Source organism: Bos indicus x Bos taurus, chromosome 13, assembly GCF_003369695.1.
Source record: "Bos indicus x Bos taurus breed Angus x Brahman F1 hybrid chromosome 13, Bos_hybrid_MaternalHap_v2.0, whole genome shotgun sequence".
In the NCBI taxonomy this organism is placed as follows: Eukaryota; Metazoa; Chordata; class Mammalia; order Artiodactyla; family Bovidae; genus Bos; species Bos indicus x Bos taurus.
In genome coordinates, this window is record NC_040088.1 from 22,436,272 (window position 1) to 22,456,105 (window position 19,834).

The window sequence follows — 19,834 nt, forward strand, 5'->3', positions numbered from 1 at the left end:
ACCACAGCTGATTGATTTTCTGTCCCAGAAGAGAATTGGCATAAACTGGGGACTCAACCAATATTATTTTAGCAATTGTCTGACTTAATTACTTATACGTTTGGCTTAAAATAGACATTAGAAATGGCCTTGCAAGAAAATTCCTTCTTTTAGGCATAGCTTCATATTAGAATAGTGTAAGTGTCTGATATGAATAAACATGAAAGTGAAAGTGAAGTTGCTGAGTCATGTCCGACTCTTTGCGACCCCATGGACTGTAGCCTACCAGGCTCCTCAGTCCACGGAATTTTCCAGGCAAGAGTACTGGAGTGGGTTGCCATTTCCTTCTCCAGGGGATCTTCCCAACCCAGGGATGGAACCTGGGTCTCCCACACTGCAGGCAGATGCTTTACCGTCTGAGCCACCAGGGAAGCCCTGAATAAGCATGGAATGATACGAAAAATACATGTTGAGATAATAAGGCAAGATGCTTAACAGGAATGGGTGACACTGTCCGTTGCTGTCATACATTGGTCAATCCTTCTATTATTGCTGAGCAGATTGAAAGGTATGCTTTTGTGAGTCAAGTGACATCTTCTCTGAATATCGAGAGTTCTTGAGGACAGCATGCCTTTCCCTAAAAGAAACATTATTGCACATTAATGAGATTAGCGATATAAATGTATTAGAATTTTAAAACAAACATTGTGGCAGAATGATAAATTAAGATTTTGATGTAGCAATTACCTGATAATTTATTTATCCATTTTCTTGAAGCATCAGCAAAAAGAGTACAAATATAATTTTTTTTTCTGCCCAGTTATTGGAAGGAAAGCCAGGATACTTTGTGTTCCTCCTTTTTCACTGGAGAATTGAGTGTGTGTGTGTGTGTGAGTTTGTGTTCTGAAGCCAACCTTGTCTCTCCCTCTGCCCTCATCTTTGTTAGGGAGGCCTAGGTGCAAGAGAACAGTTAGATTGGATTGTCTCAGAAGTGGGATGAAGACTTTGTCTTAGGGTCAAGAGAGGAAGAGAAGCCCATCATTTGGGGGTGTTGAATCTCCTTGACTGGGAGAAGAGATGGGGTTTGGTTTCATGGGTGTTTGATAAAGTACTCCAAGGTGACAGGTACTCAGATGGGGTTGCCAGCATGGCAGGCAGAGGCTGTGGACCCAGCCACTAGGTTCGTGGTCCTGAGAGAGGCAGCAAAGGCCTCCAGGTTGGACTTGAGGTCAGTGGAGAAAGCCATGGTGGTGAGCAGTTCTCCAGCTGCCCAGTGAATAACTGGCAGAGTTCATCAGCAGTATTCTGAGCATGAGGAAAAGAGAAATGAACATCATCATCATGAAATAGGGATCAGGTCCTTCCTCATTTCCCAGAACCACGAGGAACAAGTGGAGAAGATCAGGAAACCCCAGTAACAACTGGCTCTGGACATCTCACTTACTTTGCAAGTGGTATCTTGGAGTGAAATTAAAAAAAAAAAGAAGTGCAGCATTTCCCAAGTCTTGAATGTAGTGGGGCATTCATAACTGGTATGTGACTATTAATATTTTAAAGAATTTTAGATTTTTTACTAGTATCTATTTCTTTTACAGAACATTGCTTGAAACGAGACACAGCTGGGGCTATCTTGCTGTAGGGGTTTCTCTAGCATCCACACCCTCTTTAGTAGCCCGCCTCCTAAACACACACTTTCATATGGCCTTGGCATTGGCATCACCTTTCTCTGAGCTACAGATGTTCACCTGGATACTTTACCTTCCTTGCTGGGGAAATGAGGAAATGATATAAATGTATGAGAGTGAGAAATGTCTGTAAAAGGTGGTGATTCTATGATTCTCATTTCTTTTACCTTTTTGTTATGTTATTAACAAGGTTGGTGGGAGGAATAAATGAGATCAGGTAAAAATACTTGCCCTGGGAACTTGATAATTGGTACTTCCCTCCTCCTCTCTACTGTGGGATTCAGGCTGTAGGAAGTGGGCAGTCCCTTTAAAACTTCAAAATGTAACTTGTAAAGATTTCAGGGGTGGGTGGTGCCAGTCTCAGAGCACTGGCCAGGCCGGAATGTACCCATGTGGGAGGCATTACAAAGGCCAAGGCTACAGTTTGTTCTGGTCTTGGCGGGTCCCAGTAATACCATACAATAATCGGGGTCTAAGTTGACTCTGACCAAAGCCAGCCTCTTTCCCTGTCTCCTGCCACCTTCTCCCACAGTGGCTTGAGCTTGGCCACCTCGACAGCCCCTGCTCCCTGTTCCTCCTCAGCCCCTTAGCTATGGCCCAGATTTCCCAGCTCAGCAGAAAAATCACCATGCAACTGTCACGGATGGAGTTCTAGGCCATGGCATTTGAAGATCTGAGAAGAAACACAGAAGCACATATATACTCAGAAGTACACAAACACTTGCCCACATACCAGTTACACATCTACACACAAACTGCAGGCAACTACAAACATTCTTGCACATCCAAATACTCATGTATACAAAATACAAACAACACATGCACAAAATAAACATAAAAGATATATTTGAGCATACACAGCTATTTTTAGATTTTATATGTGTACACATTGAAATTGAAATTGTTAGTCACTCAATCTTGTCTGACTCTTCGTGACCCCATGGTCTGTAGCCCACCAGGCCCCTTTTCCACGGAATTCTTCAGGCAAGAATACTAGAGTGGGTTGCAACTTCTTTCTCCAGGGGATCTTACTGACCCAGGGATTGAACTTGCGTCTCCTGCACTGCAAGCAGATTCTTTACCACCTGAGCCACTTACAATATAAAAAAAATGTAATACATAAATGCAGACACCCAAATGTGAATATGCCATAGCAATTAAACCAACTCTTTCAATTTCTCCTTATCTCAGTCAAGGCCATTTCTCTGAATCATTGCAGAACTTCTTGGACAATCTGTGTATACAAGGATTCATAGGTGGCTTATGAAATATTGCAAAGAGGAAGGGCCTGGAATCTGGGTTGGAATCCTCTGATTTATTTCAGTAATCACAGCAAATACTGCAGTCACTAAATGTCAGGTGGTGTTCTAAGTGCTTTATAGTATTCATTCATTTGATCTTCATTAACAACCTTAAGAAAAAAATACTATTACTAACCCACTGTATAGCTGAGGAAACAGGTACAGAGTTAATGAAAATTTCCAAGATGATGCAACCAGGAATCTAATTTCAGACTACAAGTTTGTCAACATTTTGCAATGTTGTCTCATTCAATGCTGAGTTCTGCAGCATTGAAATAAACCATCTTTTTCACTGACTGATATCATTGAGGATACAGAGTAAGGTGCTCAGCTCCTAACCCTGAGCCAAACTCAACCCCTGGCATCTCCATCACATAGCTGGATACTGCCCCCACATTCCCTCATCCTGAGCAGCTCCACTGCCCACTGAGCAAATCCTGCCAACACCTACAGCCAGTGACCTTAAGCACAGAGTCCATGGTGCTGCCCAAGTAGCTTTCAAAATCAAGCAACAGTCAACTCTGGAAAAAGAATGTACTTCTGAAGAATGACACAAAACATGTTCTTAGGCTGAAGCGACAACAGGTTTTCAGATTTTTTGACTTTATCTTTGGCCTGTGCCTTGCCGGGATTCCTAAGGATGTACAGTTTTCCTATTGGGCCTGTCCAGCCCTGGCTCTGCTCACAGGTTTTCCCTCTCAGACTCCGTCACACATGGTGGCTTCTCAAGACTATTCATTTCTATTCATTTTCTGCAAGTCCCATCTCTCCACCCCACCGAGGAATTTAGCTCCACTGTTACTGAGACTGTAGAAGCTGAATCCACTCAAAGTTCCCATTCCTTTCTCTCTCACCTCAAAACAAAGAAATTGGGACTTCCTTGGCTATCTAGTGGTTAAGAATCCGCCTGCCAATGCAGGGGACACAGGTTTGATCCCCGGTCTGGGAAAATCCCACGTGCCATGGAACAACAAAGCCCATGGTCTGCAGCAAGAGAAGACACTGCAGTGAGAAGCCCATGCACTGCAATGAAGAGTACCCTCTGCTCGTGGCAAATACAGAAAGCCCATGTGCAGCGAGGCTGACCCAGTGCAGCCAAAAATAAATAAATAAATATTAAAAAGAAAAACAAAGAAATTGTAAGTAAAGTGTGTTATTACCAGTCATGCGCTGCACTAAACACTGGATAGACACTTTTAACCACTTAAAGGACACAGCAAACCATCAGGTACATATGATTATCATCCCCAAATTGGTTAAACAATTTGCCCATGCTCACTGCATCAGTTAGGGTTTTTAGCGAATGAAACTTTGACTATTTGCCAGCTCAGAGGATGCATGGAGTCAAGCTGAGAAAATGGTGGGGTAGATGGAGCCAAGGGGAAGAATCAGCCTTCAGACCCAGTAGTGAGGATAGAGCTGCTGTTGAACACCATTGTTTGGGACCCTGAACTCCACTCCTTGTTACTATGCTTCCCTACTGACCAGGGCACTGGCTTTCATTGTGGGTGGGTTCTTTTGCTAAGATAAGCCCTCCACTGTTACCGCTTCCTGGAATCCCATGCACTCGATTCAAAGAACAAAAAGGGAATCTAATTGGCTGAGCCTAGGCCACGTGCTCACACCTCAGCTGCAAGAGAGGCAGGAAAACAAGTATTTGAACAATGGGAGGTGACACTGTCCCTCCACAAGACCGCTATGGTGACAGGATTCCCTCCAAATGGGAAGATGAGACAAGATGAGACTGTCATGAACGGTAGACAAGACAAAAAACCCCAGACAAATCTTTACAGTAGTCACATAGAGAGCAGCTCACAGAGGTGGATTTGAATTTAGGTTTGTTTGACAAAAAAAGGGCTTCCCTGATTGCTCAACTGGTAAAGAATCCACCTGCAATGCAGGAGACCCTGGTTCGATTCCTGGATTGGGAAGATCTGCTGGAGAAGGATAGGCTACCCACTTCAGTATTCTTGGGCTTCCCTTGTGGCTCAGCTGGTAAAGAATCCACCTGTAATGCGGGAGACTTGGGTTCGATCTCTGGGTTGGGAAGATCCCCCGGAGAAGAGAAAGGCTACTCACTCCTATATTCTGGCCGGGACAATGCCATGGACTTCAGTCCATGGGGTCACAAAGAGTTGGACACAAACTGAGTGACTTTCACTTTCACTTTTGACATAAAAGTTTCAGGTTTTAAGAGCAATGCTATGAAGTCATTCTATAAACCCCCTTTCTTTCAAAAGAAAGAAAAGTCTGTTAAGGTCCAGTGTTTTTATCTAATTCTTTGACTCCATTCCCTTTGGCTTGTCTAGAATTTTTCTCCACCAGAAACCCTGTTTTCTTTCGTATTTTCAATATCTCTTGTTATACAGTGTATTTCACCTCAGCTTAAAAAATGATACGTTTCCCACTCTTTACAAATATCTTCCCCTTGATCTGGACCCTTTTGGAGAGAGTTCTGAGTTTGAATCCTGACTGCCTCAGTGGCCCTGGTTTATTCATGTTATCCCCCGAGCCATGGCTTCATCCATAGTCATACATACCTTTTCCTTGAAAGGATTAACCCCAGATGATATTTAATACATAGTTGATGGTATTCTTATAAACAGTGATTCCATCACGGCTGGGGGTGGGAAAGGGTAGTAACTACAAATGGGTGTGAGGGATATTTTGGGGGTGATGGAAATTTTCAAGATTCGACTATAGTGACAGAGGTACAGATCTGCATAATTCATTGCTTTGTACACTTAATGAGTGGATTTTATGGCATGTAAATTATACTTCAATAAACCTGTTATAAAATAAGGAGAGTCACAAGAAAGTGACCCTCATTTCTCTGATCTTACCTGTGCCTACTTTCTGTAGAAGCTCTTCAAATTTTTCTAGGCAAGAATCACTAGAGGTTTCCTTTTGACTGGCTTCCTCACTTAGAAGGACCCTTGCTATTCCAAGTCTGAAGAAACAATGGGAGACCAGGTTGTGGATAGAAGTACTATAACTGAGAGCCAGTCAGATCTGAGTTCAAATCCTGAAATCCCCATTTGGTCAGAGTTGGGCAAATTGCTTGTGCTTCTGTACTTTAGTGTCCGAGCTAGAACAACGAGGCAGGAACACTATTGGTGTTGTGAGGATGAAGTGAGACTATACTTGTGAAATACTTGTCACCAACCTAGCAGAGTGAAAGTGAAAGTTGCTCAGTTGTACCCGACTCTTTGTGACCCCATGGACTATATAGTCCGTGGAATTCTCCAGGCCAAAATACTAGAGTGGGTAGCCATTCCCTTCTCCAGGGGATCTTCCCAACCCAGGGCTCGAACCCAGGTCTCCCGCATTGCAGGAGGATTCTTTACTGTCTGAGCTACTAGGGAAGCCCAACCTAGCAGAGGGTCAATGCTAATTAGCTGGTTATTGTGGCCACTCCCATAGCTTGGGAGAGAGTGTCTTCTCTGAGGGCTCCAACTTTCAGTGGTGTTTTCCTTCTCTCACACCTTTTATGTGAATCAGTTATGCATATATATGTATCCACTCTTTTTAAGATTCTATCCACATATAGGTCATTGCCGAATATTTAGTAGAGTTGCCTGTGCTACGCAGTAGGTTCTTATTAGTTATCTAGTTTATAACAGTGTATAGTATCTTAAAGGGTCCAGCTCTTATTCAGCTTCTTCTGAAGCTTGACTGAAGGGGCACAGTCCACATGCTTTCTCTACACTCTAGAATGACTTGAGTTGCCTCCCCTTTAGATTATTTCTTATAACCTTATTCAATGTGTAAGATATTTACTCAGTCTACAACATTTTTGAAGCACCTGCAATGTGCTAAGTGTGTCCGAAATTGCTAGCTCTTCTCTAGTATCTGTCTTCCCCTTCTTCTTAGTAAGACAACCCCTGAACTTCAGCTAGCCATGGTTGCCCAGAATAAAGAAACTATTTCCAGCCTACCATCCAGCTAGATATATCTGTTTGAATGAGCTCTGGCCAATGGACTGGAATGGAAGTGATGTGTGCAGATTCTGGATGGGATCCTTAAAGGAAAAATGGTGCACTTCATTTCCTTCTTTCTCTTCTTCCTGAGAACCAGAGCATCATATGAAGCTGCCTGATAGGAATGGCACAGCATCAAATCAGAAGGAATCTTGTGCCCTACTTTTAATGGCATGGTTTTTAGTTTAGTCACTAAGTCGTGTCCAACTCTTTGTGACCCCTTGGACTGTAGCCCACCAGGCTCCTTTGTCAGTGGGATTTCCCAGACAAGCATACTAGAGTGGGTTGCCATTTCCTTCTCCAGGGGATCTTCCCAACCCAGGGATTCAACCGAGGTCTCCTGCATTGCAGCCTGGCTCTTTACCAATTGAGCTGCCAAGGAAGCCCTTGCTTTTAGTGATGAAGCTTTTTACATAAGAAAGAAATTTCTTTTACATAAGACAGAAATCAATGTCTGCCTCTTAGAATTACTGTTTGGGGAGATAATGTATTAAAACAGTTGAATTAATATCCTGATTAATACACCAGGTGATATTATTATGGGCACTGGAGTCGCAAAGCAAATTTCTGACATTCTAATGGGAGAGGCAAAGATTAATCATGTAGAATAAATTGAAAAGGAACAAGTGACTATATGAAGGTCACAACACAAGTTATTATGATACAATGTGACTGTGTGTGTGGGAGTACCCTTAATCTAAGGTGACCAGGAAAAGCCTCTCCGAGAAGTGACATTTAAGATGGGACTGAATGGTGAAGAGGAGCCAGTCTGAAGGAAGAACTTTATAGGAAGAGCAAGTTATAAATGCTAAGGGTCTGAGCTGAGAATGAGATTGGCAAGTTCAAGGTTCAGAAAGACATACACGTGTGAATTTTCTGTTAGAAAGTTGAGAATAAGAATTTTTAAAAAATTAAATATTTGACTTAGGGACACAGGGCAGGGGGCATGGAGTAAGGAAAGTGGTAACATGGAAACATACATTACCATGTGTAAAATAGATAGCCAATAGGAATTTGCTGTATGACTCAGGGAACTCAACTTGGGGCTCTGTAACAACCTAGAGGGGTGGGATGCAGGCGGAAGTGGGAGGGATGTTCAAGAGGGAGGGGACACATGTATACCTATGTCTGATTCATGTTGATATTTGGCTGAAACCAACATGATACTGTAAAGCAATCATCCTTCAATTAAAAACAAATAAATTTAATTAAAAAATTAAATGTGTCTTGATATGCATTAATTGATTAATCCCTTTGTGGATCTCAAAAGGCCAAACGGCTTTAATTTGCCTGTCTCCTTACTAGGAGAGAAAAGCCCTTTTGGCACGGATGCTGGCCGGTTTCCCACGCTCTCGTCTCGTTCTTTGCTGCAGAATCTGCTACACATTGTCCTTCGGCTTGTTTGATCTGATATAAATCCTCTTCTGCTGTAATTCACTGCCCACGGTCCTGCCAATGAAAACAAGACTCATCCCTGCAGAGGATAGCTCTATTCTCCACAGCCTGCAGCACAACCACGTCCTTCTCCTGTGACCTTCCAGTCATGAAGTTTCTTTTCCTGTTTCTTGCCATCCTTCTGGCCATGGAACCAGTGGTATCAGGTAATTCGGGTGTCTCTCAAATGTCTGGGATCTTGGTCATAAATGTCTCTCCCTCCTCTTCCCCCTCACTGTGGACAGCATCTGAAGCCCTTTCTCAATTCATGTGGTTTTGGGACGTTTTCTCATAATCATCTCATGTTCACATCTCTCCCTGATTCTTTTTTTTTTTTTTTGCCAAGGTAGGGGGATGGAGATATTTGGAGTACCTAACACTGAAGGGAAGGCTGGTATTCTGCTGGCATCATGGAGGAGGGCTTAGGGGTAAAGGGTCTGGTGTGGGTTGGGGACTTCTTAGGGGTTTGGGAGATTACATTGAAGGTTGAGGGTGAGTTGTGATGGGTGGCAAGACTTTGGATTGGAGTGATAGTGGGAAAATGAGGAAGAGCCAGAGGCGAGGAGTTGGGCTTCCTTGATGGTTTGGAGTAGGCTGGAGGGGGTATGGAATTTTGAGTTGAGTGGATTTGGTGTTAGGAATTAGATTGGGGCTTGGACTGAGGTTGAGAGTTGGTACTGGATGGTGCCCGGGTGCCTGAGGTTCAGCTAGGTGATGGAATGCTGCTTAGGATTGAAGTTGGTGACTTGATTAGACTTGGGTTTGACCGGGAGTTAGGGCTCCAGGGGCATTGAGTTGGGTAAAGCTGGGAGTTCTAATTAAAATTGGCCTGGGTATTTGAGTTTGAATTGGTGAATTCAATTTTGAGTTTGAATTGGTCAAGGAGGATTGGAGATTGAGTTGGGTTGGAGTTGGGATTTGTTGGGTTCAAGCTAGACAACTGATAAAGAGCTGAATCTGTGGAAATGTGAGGGACTCTCTTCCATTCCCTAATAAGACAGATGTTCACTGTTCTTTTCCCATCATTCCCAAGCTCTGTTAGGTGGGAACTTTATTGGCATCATTTGATCTCAAAGTTAGGAGCAGGAGGTGGGGGGATAGGAAGACAGAAATGTGAGATTATGAAAAAGGCTTTCTTAAAACCCTTGAGTTCCCAACCTTGGAAAAATTGCCTCAATTCTCTCCCCTTATGAGGTCTCTTCTCTCCCTTCCTGGGACTGGGTCTAGCATTAACTCTCTCCCTCCACTCCTCCCCTGAACTCCTACACCTCCTCTGCTTCCCCTTGTCTATCCAGCTGAGGAATACTAACATCTACTTAATGGGTGTTCCTATGTCCAGAGGAAGAATGTTGGATGAAGGGAAAATGCCGGTTGGTGTGCAAAAATGATGAAGACAGTGTCACACGCTGCTCAAATCATAAACGATGCTGTATCCTTAGTCGTTATTTGACAATCGTACCAATGACAATTGATCGAATCCTCCCTTGGACCACTCCTCAAGTGAAACAAGAAGGAGACAGTTAAGGCCAAACTTGTCAACACAGGGAAGATACATGGAAATCGTGGATAGAGATGACTTTGTTTCCTGTTCTTTAGTTCCTACATTCCATTAAAACTTGCAAATCTGTTTCTTGTGTCTGTCAATCATGAGGAATGATACTCCAAATGGATTGAGGGTGGGGAAATGGCAGGAAGGGTGTTAAGAGTTAGTAAAGAGATGTCTCTGGGGCTTGGCTGCGGCAGTTGGGTAATTATTGCAGTTCTGAACATAATTCTTCATCTGCCAGCTGCAGGGAAGGCTATTGGAGCTGGAATGGACTGAAGAGCATGTGTGGGAAGCCAAGAGACTTAATCCCTAGTGAGTGGGAGCCTCTTTAGGCTGAGACAGTTGGCCTGGTTTTAGAGTGAATGAGCTGGGGTGGACAGGGACTTAGCTGAGCCCAAATCCTTGGATTTCTAGGGAAGCTGGCTGACATGCCTTTTGATGCTCAAGAGACCACAGCCCAAAGAATCAGAAGGTTTCCAAGTACTAAAGAAGGATAAAGCACATAAATTTACTCATTGAAATGATAACTCAGCTTCATTTCCCATGGCTGCTGCTCACAGACTTTCTCTTTCAGCTTTTACCATCCTCCCCTGCCCCTCCTGCTGCCTTGGTCCATGGTTCCCCTTCACCTTGTCCCCATCACTAGGCTCATCTCTGTGATAAACTCCTTCTCATCCTTCAAAGCCCAACTAATGCCCCTACCATTAAAAGTGTGCATAGGAGCTCTGTCTCACTGTTTCTTAACGATTACAATAACAGTAGCTATAAAATAGTTGTCATTGACACTTCTTATGTGCCAGGCACAGTGATGGGTGCTTATAGACTTGAAATCATCCTATTCTTACACAACCCTCTTAGTATCCCTATCTTACCATTGCAGAAACAGGTCTAGAGAGGTGATATAATCAGCCAAGGTTGCGCAACATTAAGATAGAGAAGGTGTTCAAACTGAGTTCTGACTGGCTTCACAAAGTGTTCATCTTTTTTTACTTTTTAATTTTAGATATGTTGCTTTTATTTAAAAGAATAACTACTTGACAAACTCTTAAATCAAAGTTTGAACCAAACTCACTCCTCTGAAATAACTCTGTGAGGTTGGTATCTGCAGAGCCGCGGGGACCAACACAGTCCTTTCTTCCCAGGTTGTTTCCAGATGCCCACAGCAAGCCATTCTTAGGGCGCGCATTGTGTTCTTGTGTAATTATTCGTCACTGTTCCCTTCTCACTAATCCCCAAGTACACACACACCAGATGGAAAGCCTTGGGGGTTGAGATCACTCTTATTTACATCAGTATGCCTGTTGTTAAGCCCAGCACTTGGGTCAGATTTGACATAGTGGGTCCTGGGTGAATGAATAGGTGAATTATGAATTCACATGTGAAAGTACAAGTGGATTTGGTGTGTGGGGGGAGTTTTATAAATAGCTGCTGCATCAAGCATCATTCAGGGTAGGATCCTTTCTGGGTTAGAGGGATCAGAGTCCCACTGTCTCAGGTGAATTTGGCTCCAGCTGGCATATTAGGAAGGTTGCAGAGCAGCTCTGGAGCCTTGCTCAAGGGGATTCTTACAATTTATTCATTAGTTTGCTCTTAAAATACACAGGTTTCACAGTTAGAAAGGGAAGAGCCTAGGGATTCCCCAATACCTGGGGCCTGGTGTTAACTTCTTCACACACAGACAGTCATACTCTCACCAAATTAATTCACTATGAGGCATGGCTTTTTCACTCAGTCAACAACATTTATTAAGAACCTCCTCTGTACTTTAGGTAGAGACAGCCATGGGGAGTGATACGATGGTGGGATGAAAAAAGGGCTTGGAACTCACTGTTGAGTCACCATAAGTCTTCAGAAGACACATAACTCCCTTGTCTGAATCTCTGAACTTGAGTCTCTGGGGTCTGGGCATGTGAAATTTTGAAAATTCTCTTAGATTATTCTTTTGGGAAATAAAACCCTAGACCCCACAACTCCCCGTCCTGTATTCCATATAGCTCCTAAACTATGAAAATCTCTGGCCTAGGCAACTTTCCTCTGTCTTCCCATTTCACAGATTGGGAAACTGAGGCCCAAGGAGGAAAAGTGATCCATTTTCAGAAGTGGGTCCAAGACAATACTGGGATAAATATGCAGATTTTCTCTGGCTGCTGGTGAGAGGGCTGCAGGGACATTGAAGGTGATGTTAGGTTGCCATGGTGATAAGAGAGCGGTGGGGCACAGTGATGGGGGCTAGTAGGAGTGCAGGTGCTAAGAGGTGCAAAGACCCCAACAAAAGCTTTGAGGGTAGTTTGAGCACTTTTGAAACTTCTTTCTGGAGTGCCATGGCCTTTCTCCAGGGGAGAAAGGTTGAAGCAGGCTGGCCTGCTTGCTTTACCATGTCAAAAGCACTCTTCTGTGTACACTTTTGGGTGTAAATCTCACATTGGCCCTTCTTCTCAAGGAAAATGGAAAGGGATCTTTTCTCCGGGGATATGGCAGAAAGAATTGTTTTTGCTTTTGGAAGGCCTACTTGAATCTTTCTTTTTATTCCTTGTAGGCTGAGAGATGAAGAGGAAGAGTAGAAACGTTGGCAGGGGAGAGCAGAGCCCCCTGGGGTGGGGGGGTTGACCTGGCAGCTGTAGAAGCATTGTGATCCCAAAGCAAGGAAGACTGGGTGTCCATCCTGGACTTTTTTTTCAGGTTGATACATAGGCCTGGTATAACATCAGCTCAAGTCAGCCTCTGTTTGTACAGCAGTACAACTGATACTGGTGCAATGAATGTGCCTACTTTCATGACATTTTATCACAAGTCATAATAATGGTCATAATAATGTGACCATTATTATGATCAAGATTACAGAACCCTTCTGTCACCAAAAAGATCTCCCTCCTGCTATTCCTTTCTAGTGGCACAGACTCTCCTCTTTGCCCTCACCTTCTGTCACTACCCCTAATCCCTGATAACTACTAATCTGTTTCCCATCTCTATAATTTTGTCATTTCAAGACTTGTATAAATGGAATCATATTTGATCTTTTGAGACAGACTTTTTTTTCACTCAACATTATGTTCTTGAGATCTACCCAAATTATATGGATCAATGGTTCATTCCTTTTAATTCTGGGGAGTTCTAGACAGTGCATTAAGGCAAGAAAAGGAAATAAAAGGTATATAGATTAGAAAAGAAGGAAAAAACTGTATTTGCAGGTGTCATAATGATTTATGCAGAAAATACAAGAGAATCTATGAAAAAATCTAGAACCAATGAGTAAGTTTAGTAAGGTCACAGGATACAAGATAAACATACAATGTTAGTTGTATTTCTAATGATGATACTACCTAAAGCAATCTATAGATTCAGTGGAATCCCTATCAAATTACCAGTGGTATCTTTCACAGAATTAGAACAAAAAATTTCTCAATTTGTATGGAAACACAAAAGATTCCACATAGCCAAAGCAATCTTGAGAAAGAAAAATGGAGCTGGAAGAATCAACCTTTCTAATTTCAGACTATACTACAAAGTTACAGTCATCAAGACAGTATGTACTGGCACAAAAACAGAAATATAGACCAATGGAACAAGATAGAAAGCCCAGAGATAAAACCACACACTTCTGGGCACCTTATCTTTGACAAATGAGGCAAGACAATACAATGCAGAAAAGATAGTCTCTTCAACAAGTGGTGCTGGGAAAACAGGACAGCTACATGTGGAAGAATGAAATTAGAACACGTCCTAACACCATACATAACGATAAGCTCAAAATGGATTAAAGACCTAAATGTAAGACCAGAAACTATAAAACTCTTAGATGAAAACATAGGCAGAAGACTTTTCAACATAATTCATAGCAAGGTCATCTATGATCCACCTCCCAGAGTAACAGAGATAAAAGCAAAAATAAACAAATAGAACCTGAAAGTGAAAGTGTTAATTGCTCAGTCATGTCCAACTCTTTGTGACCCCATAGGTTGCAAAGCCTATGGGGATCCCCCATAAGCTAGAGGAACCCCTCCAGGTTCCTCTGTTCATAGGATTCTCCAGGCAAGAATACTAGAGTAAGTAGCCATTCTCTTCTCCAGAGGATCTTCCCAACCCAGGGACTGAACTGGGGTCTCCTGCATTATAGGTGGATTCTTTACCATATGAGCCACCAGGGAAGCCCATAAATGGAACCTAATTAAACTTAAAAGCTTTTGCACAGCAAAGGAAACTGTAAACAAGATGAAAAGACAACATATGAGAGACAACAGAATGAGAGACAATAATTGCGAATGAAACAGCTGACAAAGGATTACTCTTCAAAATATATAAGCAGCTCATGCAGCTCAACATCAGAAAAACAAACAACCCAATCAAAAAATGGGCAGAAGACCTAAACAAACATTTTTTCCAAAGAAGACATCTAGATGGCTAATAAACACATGAAAAAAAAATGCTCAACAATGCTTATTATTAGAGAAATGCAAAGCAAAACTATAGTGAAGCATCACCTCACACCAGTCAGAATGCCCATCATAAAAAAATCTACAAAAAATACATGCTGGAGAGGATTTGGAGAAAAGGGAACCCTCCTGCACTGTTGATGGGAATGTAAATTGATCCAGCCACTATGGAGAACAGTATGGAGATGCCTAAAAATCTAGGAATAAAACTACCATATGACCCAGCTGAGAAAGCCACAATTTAACAATACATATGTATTCCAATGTTCATTGCAACACTATTTACAATAGCCAGGACATGGAATCAAACTAGATGTCCATCGACAGATAAATGGATAAAGAAGTTGTAGTACATATATACAGTGGAGTATCAACCATAAAACAGAACAAATTTGAGTCAGTTCCAGTGAGGTGGATGAACCTAGAGTCTGTTGTATGGAGTGAAGTAAGTCAGAAAGAGAAAACAAATATTGTATATTAACAGATATGTATGGAATCTAGAAAAATGGTAGTGATGAACTTATTTGCAGGGCAGGAATAGAGACCCAGACATGGAGACAGACTTATGGACACAGTGAGGGAAGGAGAAGGTGGGACAAACTGAAAGAGTGGCCATTCTTTACCATATGAGTCACCAGGGAAGCCCATAAATGGAGTCTAATTAACCTTAAAAGATTTTGCACAGCCAAGGAAACTGAACAAGATGAAAAGACAACCCTCAGAATGAGAGAAAATGGATTAATCTTCATTTTTATATACATTAACATTTGTAATATATACATTACCATTTGTAAAATATCATATACATTATCATTTGTAAAATGGGCTTTCCAGGTGGCGCTAGTGGAAAAGAATCTACCTGCCAATGCAGGAGATGTAAGAGATTCAAGTTTGATCCCTGGGTTGGGAAGAGCCCCTGGAGAAGGGCATGGCAACCCACTCCAGTATTCTTGCCTAGAGAATCCCATGGACAGAGGAGCCTGGCGGGCTACAGTCTGTAGGGTCACAAAGAGTAGGACACGACTGAAGCAACTTAGCATACATGCATGCATTTGTAAAACAGATAGCTAATGAGAAGTTGCTGTATACCACAGGGAGCTCAGCATGGTGCTCTGAGACAACCTAGAGGAGTGGGATAGTGTGGGAGGTGGGAGGGAAGTTCTAGAGGGAGGGGACACGTGTATACCTATGGCTGATTCCTGTGGATGTGTGGCAGAAATGAACATAACATTGTAAAGAAATTATTCTCCAATTAAAAATAAATAAAATTTTAAAATTAGTTATATTGCTATGTCCTATCACAGATCATATGAACACTGAAATTAAAAACACATCAGTCACAATCACTCCAAAAAATAAGATGCTTAAGTGAATATCTAATAAAACATGTACAGAAATTGTACTGAAAATTACAGAATGTAGATAAAAAATCAAAAAAGATATAAATAAATGAAGACACACTGTGATTATAGATTGTAAGATTCAGCTAGGAAAGATGTAAATTCTCCTTAAATTTATAGATCCGTTTTATACAATTTCTATCAAAATTCCAATAAGGTTTATTGTGGATATAGATAAGATTGTCTGTTCTATATTTCATCTGTAGAGAAATTGGCAAAGGAATGAGAATGGCTAAAACAAAGAACAAATGTGGAGAAATTATTCTACCAGATTTCAAGACTTACATAGCTAAAGTAACCAAGACTGTGTGGTCATGGTGGAGAGATAGACACACAGTTCAATTGAACAGAAAGAGCCCTACACAAGGGCAACCAACTGATATTTCACAAACGTGCAAAAGTAATTCAATAGAAGAAAATGTCTTTTTCAATAAATATTGCTGGAGCAATTGGAAGTCTGTAGGCAGAGAAAAAAGGCTCTCAACCTAAACCTAACAAGTTACACAAAAATTAACCCAAAGTGTATCATAGATTTAAAAGTAAAATGTAAACTTCTGGAAGAAAACACAGGAAAAATGTTCGGACCTAGGGCTAGGTGAAGAGTTCTTAGAGATGAAGAGCATAATCCATAAAAGAAAAAAAATAGATTCAATCAAAATTTAAAACTTTCATTCTGTGAGATCCTATGAAAAGGACAGATGAAAAGACAAATTAAAAATTGGAAAAAAAATTGGGTGAAATATTTGCAAACCACATATGTGACAAAGAACTTGTATCTAGAATATAGAAACAACTCTCAAAACTCGACAGAAAAAAGTACACAAATCAATTGGAAGAAAAACGTGAAAAGATATTTCACTACAGAGGTTATACGGATGGCAAAGGAGCACATGAAAAGATGCTCAACATCACTAGCAATTAGAAAAATGCAAATTAAATTAAGACCACAATGAGATTCCTTACATATCTATCAGAACAATTAAAATTAAAAATAGTGACAATACCAAATGCCAGCCATAATGCAGAGAAACTGATTCTTTTATACATCACTTTAGTGAATGTTAAATGGTACAACCACACTCTAGAAAATAGTTTGGCAGTTTAAAAAAAAAAAAACTAAACTAAATATATAATAACTATACCACACAGCAAATGTACTCTTGGGCATATATTCCAGAGAAATGAAAATGTAGTTCCAAAAACCTATAGACAAGTGTTTATAGCAGCTTTATTTATTTTAAGGTATTCACTAAAATGGGTTTTATTTTTTTAAGCCAGTTTTAGGTTCACAGCAAAATTGAGAAGAAGGGACAGAAATTTCCCATACGCTGTCTGCCCTTACTCATTCAAGGCTCCTCTATTATAACATCTGCCACCAGAGTTGTGCATTTATTACAATTGACATATCTACATTAACCCATCATAATCACCCAAGTCCATAATTTCACATGAAGATTCACTCTTGGGATTGTACATTCTGTGGATCTGGACAAATGTATATTGACATGAATCCACTATAGACTATTTGCACCATCCCCCACATCATCGGTGCCCTACATACTCATCTCTTCCCCCATTCCAACCCCTGGCAACCAATGACCTTTTAATCATATACTTTTCCAGAAAGTCACATAACTGGAATTATACAGTAGGTAGGCTTCTTGGTTCAGCTTCTTTCACTTAGTGATGTGCATTTAAGCTTCCTCTGTGTCTATTCATAGCTTGATAGCTCTTTTTTTTTTTTTTTTTCCGAGCTGAACAATATCCCATTGTCTGGATGTGTCTTAGTTTATCTTCTCACCTACTGAAGGGCATCTTGGTTGCCTCCAAATGTTGTCATTTATGAATAAAGCTGTGTGCAGATTTTTGTCTGGACATAAAATTTCAAGTCCTTTGGGTACAGAACAAGGAGTTCAATTGTAGGATCACATGGGTAAGAATATGCTTAGTTTTGTAAGAAACCACCAAGCTATACCATTTTTCTTTCTCACCATCAATGAGTGAGACTTCCTATTGCTCCACTTCCTTGCCAACATTTACTGTTTTCAATAGTCTGAGTTTGGGTCACTTTAACGGGTGTGAAATGATACTTATTACTGTTTTAGCTCTTTATGCTTTCACTATGCTCCCTGACTTGTCAGATTTGTTACTGCTAAATAGAAATTAACTATCTGTATTTTTTTTTTTTGGCCAGGCAGACGTCACATGCTTCGATGCATGGGTGACTTGGGAATCTGTAGACCTGCTTGCAGACAGTCTGAAGAGCCCTACCTCTATTGCAGAAATTATCAACCCTGCTGCCTCCCTTTCTATGTAAGGATAGACATTTCTGGCAAAGAAGGGAAAAATGACTGGAGCCGAGAGAATCGCTGGCCAAAAGTATCTTGAGTGCTAGTGGTCCACTATCCTCAACCTGCTGCCAATACTCCTTTATTAAAATTCGTGCACCTGCCACTCTTGTGTGTTTCTCATCCATTGGAAAATATAGTGAGAGATTAAGTTTTGCATGGTAAGATATCTTTCCTATTCTGGGTTGCCATTTCCTTCTCTGGGGGATCTTCCCAATCCAAGGGTTGAATCCATGTCTCCTGTGGCTCCTACATTGGCAGGTGGATTTTTTTCTTTTTTAAGCACTGAAACACCTGGGAAGTCTTTTAGGTCACTATCCAACTAATTTACTCAGATACAGGAAAATGCAAAGATTAGAGCCCCAAACTGTAAAAAGGGAGGGAAAGTGAATGTTGCTCAGTCATATCCAACTCTTTGTGACCCCATGGACTATACTGTCCATGGAATTCTCCAGGCCAGAATATTGGAGGGGGTAGCCATTCTCTTCTCCAGGAGATCTTCCCAACCCAGAGATCGAACCTAGGTTTCCTGCATTGAAGGTAGTTCTTTACCTGCTGAGCCACAAGGGAAGCCCCTCAGATTGTAAAACACACAAAGAAATAAGGCACCGTGAATTTCAGTTAGCAGAAACCAAAGGCCAGAGATTCAGCCTTTCAAAGACTTAAAATATTAGAAGTAGAAGTATGTGGTACTTTCATGGACCTTTCTGAGAAGAGATAGGGTGTGAATATATGTTTGTGCCAACAGGGGGAGACAAAGCTTTCAGCAATAAGGTGGACAAAAGGACCCACCTTTTCACCCCTAGTTAAGGGATCATCCCAGTCCTTGGATGTCCGTATGTGAATAAGGCTTGGTTAAGGAAACGGGTCTATGAAGCCAGCTTTTCAATAACTTCTATTCCAACCTTCAAGCAACTGGGGTAAAAAGGAGTTCTCATAGCTCATACCTGAGCTAGCCAGTTTCCTACAGTGAGTGATAATGTTAAGGCATTTATAAAATGCATCCTTTCATCTGAGGTATCTGCTGTTATCAAGAAAGCCTTTGGTGTCCTAGAACTACTCTCCTAAACACAAGGACTTGGAATTTTTATTGTCACCATTTATGGGGCCATCAAGAGGCAGGACTAACACAAGGAATGCCTCTGGTATTCCAAAACACTTGTTGAGAAGGCAGAAGGACAAATGGAAAGATCAGAGTTGGAATACTTCAAGTAATTAAGGCTGTGCATAGGTAAACTACAAACTAGAAACACTAAAAATTGATTAAAACTTGTGGAAATAATTTGAAATTTCAAGAAAAGCACCAAAGAGTTTATCCACTGGAAATGCTGGAGATTTGGGGGACTTCTTTACCCAGCCTTTTACTCTAGAATTACACATTGATGGAAGGTGGGAGTGGGTGACTGTGATATTTTTCAGTGTGTTGATCTATACGACTTAAGCTATCACTTTGAAGATAGGGAGAGTGATGGTCAAGAGGAAATCGTGAGCTTTGAAGAACATATGGGAGAGAAATATGGTTTCCAGGGCTGGGTCAGACTTTTAATCTTCTTTATTCCTGTTATTTATTCCCAGTAGGTTGAAGTAGATGCTACTGATACAATTCTATCCATAGCCTCTTCTTCCCAACCATTCGTGGATGGGGAAGAAGTGATAGTTTCCTTGACGAAAACCACTAGTCCTTGCCGTGAAACACAGCAGGATTGACGATTCTTACATACTGCTGTTGCT

General features: G+C 41.3%; 1 protein-coding gene across 3 annotated transcripts; it reads left to right on the forward strand.

The window, feature by feature from the left end:
* Positions 1-8,287: 8,287 nt before the first annotated feature.
* DEFB119 (defensin beta 119) lies at positions 8,288-18,209 on the forward strand. 3 transcript variants are annotated; one of them, XR_003513915.1, is made up of 2 exons: positions 8,288-8,546; positions 17,954-18,039. XR_003513915.1 is itself a non-coding variant. In XM_027558169.1 (2 exons), the coding sequence occupies exons 1-2, from the start codon at positions 8,489-8,491 to the stop codon at positions 18,141-18,143; spliced, it is 252 nt and encodes an 83-aa protein (XP_027413970.1). In that variant the 5' UTR covers positions 8,288-8,488; the 3' UTR covers positions 18,144-18,209. The 3 variants fall into 3 exon arrangements, 2 of the variants coding, with proteins under 2 accessions (XP_027413970.1, XP_027413971.1); XM_027558169.1 differs by having other exon boundaries at positions 17,950-18,209; XM_027558170.1 differs by lacking the exon at positions 17,954-18,039 and adding an exon at positions 9,719-10,006.
* The last annotated feature ends 1,625 nt before the right edge of the window (positions 18,210-19,834 follow it).

Excerpts from the sequence above, each read along its gene's own strand:
- DEFB119 (XM_027558169.1), top strand. The coding sequence starts at position 8,489 with ATGAAGTTTCTTTTCCTGTTTCTTGCCATCCTTCTGGCCATGGAACCA. Across the intron at positions 8,547-17,949 it reads CATGGAACCAGTGGTATCAG|GCAGACGTCACATGCTTCGA; the intron begins GTAATTCGGGTG and ends TTTTTTGGCCAG.